This window comes from Populus nigra, chromosome 5 (genome assembly GCF_951802175.1).
Source record: "Populus nigra chromosome 5, ddPopNigr1.1, whole genome shotgun sequence".
Lineage (NCBI taxonomy): Eukaryota > Viridiplantae > Streptophyta > Magnoliopsida > Malpighiales > Salicaceae > Populus > Populus nigra.
The window spans coordinates 5,619,807-5,628,297 of record NC_084856.1 but is presented as its reverse complement, the minus strand read 5'-3'; the positions used below and the strand labels follow the sequence as shown (position 1 = coordinate 5,628,297).

At 34.3% G+C, this 8,491-nt stretch overlaps 1 protein-coding gene across 3 annotated transcripts; it reads left to right on the top strand.

Annotated features, from left to right (window-relative positions):
• Positions 1-357: 357 nt before the first annotated feature.
• Positions 358-7,193, top strand: LOC133695108 (ACT domain-containing protein ACR3). 3 transcript variants are annotated; one of them, XM_062116924.1, is made up of 10 exons: positions 358-651; positions 859-925; positions 2,391-2,511; positions 2,799-2,914; positions 3,043-3,088; positions 3,588-3,702; positions 3,971-4,038; positions 4,185-4,796; positions 5,531-5,635; positions 6,726-7,193. In XM_062116924.1, exons 4-10 carry the CDS (start codon positions 2,844-2,846, stop codon positions 7,044-7,046), a joined length of 1,338 nt encoding a protein of 445 aa, XP_061972908.1. In that variant the 5' UTR covers positions 358-651; positions 859-925; positions 2,391-2,511; positions 2,799-2,843; the 3' UTR covers positions 7,047-7,193. The 3 variants fall into 3 exon arrangements, with proteins under 3 accessions (XP_061972908.1, XP_061972909.1, XP_061972910.1); XM_062116925.1 differs by lacking the exon at positions 2,391-2,511; XM_062116926.1 differs by lacking the exons at positions 358-651; positions 859-925 and having other exon boundaries at positions 1,371-2,511.
• Positions 7,194-8,491: the final 1,298 nt, after the last annotated feature.

The following is an 8,491-nucleotide window of genomic DNA, read 5'->3' as shown; positions in this document are numbered from 1 at the left end:
TTTCAATACACCTTCGTAAAAACCACAATATAGCCTGTAAGCTCTTTTCTCTCTATTATAATGTTAACTTAAATATTGAAGGTTCTCGTAATCCATTGAAAAAAAAAAAAACCCTTAAAATTCAGTGGAGTTTTCCTTGAAAAGAACATGATTGCAAAACTAACTAATCTTCCATTAACGCTCCTAAATAAGGGTGACAAATATTTGGGCCTACCTACCAAAAATCCAAATTCGAGGAAAGGTGTTCGGTCGCCGCGTCATGTCTGAATAGCAAATGAATTGTTAATTGTAATTAATTAATATTTAAAGGGTTAAGACCTTCAATGCCACGCTATATCTAAGTGGCTGTCTCCTCTTCCTCCTCCTCCTCCTCCTCTTCCTCCTCCTCAGAAAGAAAGAATTTCACTGCCCACTTCCACCATTCATTGGAGAGAGAAGAGGAATAGCTCAAAATTAGTGTGCAAGTGCTATTCCAACGTCGAAAGCAGAGAGTTAAGAACACTAAAAAACAACGCTTTTTTAGTCACTTCCTCTGTTTCTTTAATATCCCCTCTCTCTTCCTCTTCCTTTTCTGGGTTTTGAGGATGTGAAGTGGCTCTCTGCTTCTTCTTCTTTTTTTCTAGCGTTGGAATTTTGGAAGGAACCTCAAAGGTTAGTGGTAACCGACAACCTGGAAATTCTTTCAGTTCTATTTTCGGGTCTTTGATATATAAATTAGTTCTCTGTTTAGACTTCGAAATCCCCCAAAGCTCCAGAATTTTTAAGTTTTCTTGAAAGAATACGTTTCTTCATTCAAAGAAAACTCTCGATATTTTATGCACTTTCTTTGTTAAGTGGACTCCACCTGGAAATTGGCAGGTTCCAGTTCCAAATTTCTCTTATCTGGACACTACCCATCAAGTTTCAACAAATCTGCTCCTCTTTGGTACGTTCTTATATGTATACATAAATCTTCTCTTCTAGTTCTATAGAATTTTAATGAGTTTTTTGACCAATAGTCCATGGACATAATATATATATATATATATATATATATATATATATATATATATATATATATATATATATTGTTTTGCTTGCGTAATTGAGACCAACTGAAAGTGTGGAAACTTTTCACTGCATCAACGGCAGCAAATTTCTGTTTTAACGGGAATTAATTTCACAAAAAAAAAAAAAAAACAACATAAAAAAGATGCTAATCTCTGCTTCAGCAGTTGGTATGATATTGTTCATGTTGACAATAAGATTTATGCATCAAACTAATACATAAAGTGGAGGGAGCTTTGGGTGGTCAAATGGAGAATAAGGGTACCGATGAAGGTAGCTAAAGTTGGCGAATCTAATTCTTTCCCTTTTCTTTTGTGTCAAAGAAATAGATTTTTGTTCTGCTGAATCTGCTTGGCTGGTTCACGAACCAATAGAGTTAATATTGGCAACAAACCTTTTGTTTTGTTGCCCAAGGTCAGCTTCGATTGCAATGGCAACCACTGCCGTGGGTCCGACTTCTTTAGTTTTACGATATTTCTCTGGTCCCTCTTGTTTTTGTTCAGCTAAACATCAATCCTTGAATTCTTAAACTTAAATCTTGATTTCTACTATATTCTTTTCACAAACAACAGTTTGGAAACTGGGGTTTCTTGAATTATCTTCATGGGCACCTTGAAAAAAAGAAAAATTGTTCAAGTTTGATTAATACAGGATATTTTAGATCAAATTAGCACTTTAAAGTCTAGGTTTCAAGAGAGTAGTGATAGAGCTTAACTTTGCTTTTCCTTGTAGCAAAAAATAAAATAAAAAGATTTCACTGGGGTATGTAATTGAAAACTTATTGGATGGGATTGGGTGGTCTAGGCTTGTCTGAATGAAAATTCTCAGCGATGAAACAAAAAGGAAATAATAATAAAATCTCAAAAGGAGAGCAAACAAAAAAAGATGAAAGATAAAGTAGAGAATAAAACCAAACCAACTAGGCATTCAGCAATTAGCTGTCAGTAGGGTTTTCCACATTCTTACATGTTAACCTTTAATAGTTCAATAATAGCAACCTCAGCAACATGCCATGCCTTAATTCGGTGGAAGACGGCTTCTCAAATCTCAAATGGTCACTTAAGATTTAGAGGTCAAGATTCAAATCCTACTTGTAAGGCATGTTATAATATTTGTTGATTTGTAAATTGTAACCAGAAAACTAAATTCCCTTGCCAAAAACTAACATCTCGTGGGATTCAAGCCCTACAAGCGTGAGGTTGACTAATCAATGAAAGTAAGGCATTCTTGTGATGTGAACTATCATTTCGACATGGGGTTTCTTTGTAGATTTTCCTGAGAGTTCTGCTAAATGGTTTGTGCAACTACGTGTTCATAGTGTTGGATCGTTCACTTTTTCGTAGTTGTTAGTGCTACCATGTAAGCATGTTTTGTCAACAAGAAAAGGGATTGGTGAACTACACTGACTCGAGGGCTTAGCTTGCGAAATCATCAAGAAACCTGTTCGTGCCAGCCTCAGACAGGGTATTGCTCTTAAATATTTCCTTGTGATGATTTGGTGAAAAGTCCTTAGTATTTAGCTCCTTCAGCCTGCAAGTGGCTTCTCTTGCAATTCAATTACACTATAAACTTGAAATCTTTATTGTTCCATGCTATTCAATTCGCAAAGTCCTACCTAGAGACACTGTATGACAGTATTAACTGTTGATGAAATTAGTGCTGTCTGTTGAAAAAGACATGGCATGGCTACTGATAAGAGGATGTGTGCCATTTAACTTATCAAATGTTAATAGTTAATACTGCTGTGACAGGAGGAGAAGCTTTCTCATTGATTGGAGAAAGTAATTACTGCTTAAATGGCTAAAGTTTGTTGGCCATACTTTGATCCTGAGTATGAGAACTTGAGCACTAGGATTAATCCTCCAAGGTACTTAACAGAATTAATTAAATAAAATCAATCCAAGATTCGGCTTCGTTTTTTTCTTTGTACATTCCCACATTATCTAACTCCCTCTCGTCTTTTCTTTTCTTCCTTTCTTTTTTTGTTTTGTTCAGGGTATCTGTGGACAACACTAGTTGCAGTGACAGTACCCTTATTAAGGTAATCTTTTTTGCTGTTATTGCATGGTCATCAAGGTCAGTAATACTCTGCTTAGAGCCAAGTCCTACTGAGTTTTTTTATAGTTGTTCAGTCCAATAACACTGCCGGTTGAAGTTTGAATACTAATTGGAGCTTCAGGTGTTGTAGGCATAAATCCTTGATAGAAATGAAAACAGAACCTATAATCAATGGGTGGGTAAAATTTCACCATAGGCTAGCGGGAGTCATTTTGATGCATGAATGGTGGGGGTGAGCATGCCAAATTGCTGATTATCAAACTATAAGAATGTGTCCCCTCTTCTCTAGTATTTTAGTGCTTGAGGAGCCTCTACTGAAATGATTTTTGTTCTCAAATTTCCCTCCATGCTTGTGTGCTCTAATTCTTTTCATGTTCTCTAATTTTATTAATTACAAAGCAAATTATTATGCTTCCTATAACTTTCTCTTGGATAATCACACAGCAATGGTAAACTAAAATGCATGGAATGCGATGTATTAGGTTGACAGCATGAACAAACCAGGAATTCTCCTGGAAGTTGTGCAAATCCTAACCGATCTTGACCTCATTATCACCAAAGCTTATATCTCCTCAGATGGTGGTTGGTTCATGGACGGTATGTGTATGCTCCTATTGACTTCCCTTGTTTGCTTCATACTTAATGACTATGCAAGGCCAGTCTTCACATGCTTACTAAGATCCTTTCTGTAATCAGTTCATGTTTCACCTAATTACGAATTTACTATATCCCATATTTTGTTTTAAAAGTCTAAATAATAGGCTCTAAAACAAGTGGTCAAAACAAGGCACCATATTACTATAGCCTTCTGCTGAATTATCTCTCCCTTGGTCACACTGAACAAGTTGGTATTTCTGATCCACAGTATTTCATGTCACTGACCAACAAGGAAAGAAGATTACGGATCTTAAAACCATTGACTACATAGAGAAGGTATGCAATTCCTAAAAAAGTTTTCCTCTAAGTGTTTTCCCGTGCTTTAAATAATCAATATAGGATGTTCAGTACTGATTGGAAAAGAGTTGAACCATATTGGCGCCTGGCGCCTGTGTTAACTGATAGTATTTTCAATACAATAGGCTCTAGGACCTAAGGGCCAAGAACAAGTGACTACTTGGTCAGGCAAACCGGTTGGAGTGCACTCTGTTGGTGATCACACTGCCATCGAACTCACTGGCAGGGATCGCCCTGGTCTCTTATCTGAAATCTCAGCTGTCCTTGCCAACCTTCACTTCAATGTGGTTGCTGCTGAAGTTTGGACCCACAATAGGCGGATAGCATGTGTTGTCTATGTCAATGATGACACCACATCCCGTGCTGTAGATGACCCTACTAGATTGTCTGCAATGGAGGACCAGCTCAAGAACATTCTACGTGGGTGTGATGATGATGAGAAGGAGGGTCGTACTAGTTTCTCCATGGGGTTCACTCATGTTGACCGGAGGCTGCACCAAATGTTGTTTGCTGATAGGGATTATGAAGGTGGAATAGTGGCAACTGAGATTCATGATCCTCCTTCCTTCAAGCCAAAGATCACAGTTGAGCATTGTGAGGAAAAAGGATACTCCGTGGTCACTGTTAGATGCAAAGACCGTGCCAAGTTAATGTTTGACATAGTGTGCACTCTCACAGATATGCAATATGTAGTTTTTCATGCTACAATCTCATCTGATGCCCCCCATGCATCACAGGTACCTTTTTCCCCACTGAAGGAATATGACATGTTAACTAACAACTTAAAGAAAAATTAAGAAACGTTTCTCTTTTCCTGAAAGGCATCATCTTCTAGTTATGATCATGTGAGGCATCTATTATGACTCTAGAGAGTCTGTTTGCGTGTGTAGGCTCACATTTAAGATTAGTAAGCTCATGAATCTTCCGATGATGTTTTACCGACTGCTTTGATCATTAGAGCTATCTATCTAGTTCTTACGGCTTTTTACTTCATTCATCTTCTTTTTATCTTATTAAAAGCAACATTATGCTTGTGTTTTGCAGAATTTTAACTAATGAAATACAAAAAAAAAATATTCACTTCATTTGCTTATTGTCAAAAAAATCTTAATTTAAAATTTTAAGTTATTAGATGAGGTTATAAAATATAATTTATATTATTATTTAACATATTTCCTTAAATAAAAGTCTTTGTTATCTTGTTTTTAATTTTATTAAATAGAATGGGATCGTAAAATTTAAACTCGTAACTATTTGGTCAACAAGATTAATACCATATTAAAAAACTATCTCAACCCCTCAAAAATTGTGTTAGATGAGATTCAAAACATGATTTTTATTAATTTTTAATACTTGTTAGCTCATTTGTTGACTCAAATGATTGAAATGACTACCCTATCAACAGTTATGGTAAATCTCATTGCCTCTGTTGGATTTTATTGAAGCAACTGGCCTTTATATGAACTTGTAGGAGTACTATATTCGTCATATGGATGGTTGCGTGCTTGATACTGAAGGGGAGAAGGACAGGGTTATCAAATGCCTTGAAGCTGCGATTAGAAGAAGAGTGAGCGAGGTGAGTAAACTTTCCACCTTGTGGTAAACTTCTCTGTGCTTTGCGGTCTAACATTGTGTTTGTCTTTCATGGTTCAGCTAAAATTAGTGGTTTTTATTTATTTTCTTTTTTCCCCCTTGTATAGTCTAGAACAGAATCATGTTGTATATTCCAGGTGATGCTGTACTCTGACTTTAATGCTAAGCTAAAATAACAGAATCTTTGAGTTGTTGTCCTGGAAAAAGTTTCATGATAGAATCCTTTATGATAACAAAAAACATGTTTCAGCTATGGGCTTTTTAGCAGAATTCAATGAAACAGAGACGACAGCTAGAAGATATAGCAATAGTTTATGCTCAGAGCTTATGAAAGTCCATAACTGGGATTCTCACATGATACTTTACTTCATGGTTAATTTAAACATTCGTCTATAACCATTTCTGAAATCATTTTTGCTTCCAAACCATGACAATTAGGCTCACTAAGTTGGGAATGAAAACAGCATGAAGATGGCATCTAATTATTTGTAGCAACAGTATAGCATCAATAATAGATGTCAACCTTGTTTGTAATCTTTTGCAACCTGACCTCTATCACTACACAAAGTACTTGCAGCATGCCAAAGTCTTGTCAGCCTTTTATTTTCGTTTTCTTTCTTTCTTCTTTTTGATGAATCAGAAATCAGCATTGCTAATCAACGAAGAAACATGCAAGAATTGAGAGATGCGAATTGCTATGGATATTAGATCCACTCTTAAGGTGGAAGTAAGAGACTAAAAGAGATTGGAATTATATTCAATATGCAGAACTGTATAGCGGGCATCATAAGACCTTAGGTTTGTTTGATATTATTACGGAATTTGATAAATTCTTTGCTTTAAAAGCATGAGGGGTTAATTCAAATGAAGCATGAGGGCATAGCATTTTCTCCTTCCTCTCTCTTTTTACGCTAGTTAGGATTCATATCATTTCATTTAAGCCACACAGATGATAGTGCCTGCAGTGACACATTTCACATAATTTTTTCTATCAGAGTGCATTCCTTGCTCATATTACATATATTTATTTTCTCGCAACTTGGTGCCACTTAATTTTTTCACCATGATATCAGGGTTTGAGCCTTGAGCTCTGTGCGAAGGATAGAGTAGGCTTGCTTTCTGAAGTTACAAGAATTCTGCGAGAGAATGGATTATCCGTTTCAAGAGCAGGTGTCATGACAATAGGAGAGCAGGCAATGAATGTTTTCTATGTGAGAGATGCTTCTGGGAACCCAGTGGATATGAAGATTATTGAAGCCCTTCGTAGAGAAATCGGGCACACCATGATGCTTAATGTGAAGAAACCACCGGTTAGTTCCAGAGAACCTGAAGCTAGAGGATGGGCCAAAACAAGTTTCTTCTTTGGGAACTTGCTGGAAAGGTTCTTGGCATGAGAACATTTCTCTATTGCAGTGACAGAAACAATGAACTGTACAGGACAATAAACCTGTTCAGTACAAAGTATGGACAGGGCTTGAAATATACTTTTTGTCCAAGGAATAAATCTTGCAAGTTCATGAAGTTTGAACTTATGAACACTACTCTGTTTCTCCTTTCCATTTTTTATTTCTGCGACTTTCGGAATTTGATGGTGGTTCAGTAACTTACTTAGCCCACCAGGTTGGTTGCTTAGCCCAGTATTAGATAGAAGGCCGCATTACATTTTGGATTAAAAAAAAATATTAAAGTGATGCAAGTGATTTTAAAAAAAGCTAAAAAAAACCTAAGCTCAAATAATTTTAATAATATGAATAAAATTTGTAACTACAATAAATAAATTGATAAAAAAATAACAACATAGAAAAATTTAAAAACTGGCTTAAGTCTATTTGGGTTAGCATGTTGAATCTGCAATATGGTTGTGATATTGGGATAACCTAGTCGAAAATATACCAAATAAAATTATAAAACTCAATTATCAAAGAATTTAATGTTGAAGGGAAAAACTAAAAAAATAATTAAAAAAAACAACAAAAAATATTTGAATCAACCCAGGTTAACATTCTAACCTTGAAATCATGGGTACAGAATTGGGATAACTCCATAAAAAAAATTTAAAACAAAAGGCACAAAAAAAATCCTAATAAATCAAAATGTTGAATGATGAAATTAAAAAAAATTAACTTTATAAAAGAAAAAAAACCCAAAGTCAATATATGTTAAACTTTAAAACCCCTAACCTTGGTTATAAGTCTGGAACTAACCCTATAAAATAAAAAATTTAAAAATAACAAAGTAAAATTCTAAATCATTAAAATATTTAAGGATGAAATTATTAACAAAAACAAAAAAGAGGATAAAAAAATAAAAATTAAAATTAAAAAAATAAGAACAAAATTTAATATAAAAATAATTTGAAATCAAATGGTGATGGATGAAACAAAATTCAATAAGAAAAATAATAAAAGAAAAAAAACAATTAAAAGAATAACACCTTTATATTTTGACAAAGAGAAAAGAGAGAGAAGATGAAGAAGGGATAAAAAGTTTATCGAAACCCAACTACCATATCATGTACATTCACAGCACCAACAGAAAAACGATGCACGTGCTATCATCTATTTTTTTAATAATATTTATATTAAGTAAAATATCAAATTAATCCTTATTAATTTATTTCCAAATAAAAATAACATGAAAAGACAAATAAAAAAAAACTTTGTATGTAAGTTTAGTATTTATTATTATTTTTTGTTTTTAAGAGTAATATAGTTTTCACATTATATTTTGAAAACATAAGAATTGTCCTTGTTTAAACTTCTAAAAAATCTTGTTTTTTAGGATAAATTAATCATTACACTGTGTATATATATATATATATATAAAAGTAAAAAGATTA

Coding starts and splice junctions, on each gene's coding strand:
- LOC133695108 (XM_062116925.1), top strand. CDS start 2,844: ATGGCTAAAGTTTGTTGGCCATACTTTGATCCTGAGTATGAGAACTTG. Junction 4,797..5,530: donor ATGCCCCCCATGCATCACAG/GTACCTTTTTCC, acceptor ATGAACTTGTAG/GAGTACTATATTCGTCATAT. Junction 5,636..6,725: donor TTAGAAGAAGAGTGAGCGAG/GTGAGTAAACTT, acceptor CCATGATATCAG/GGTTTGAGCCTTGAGCTCTG.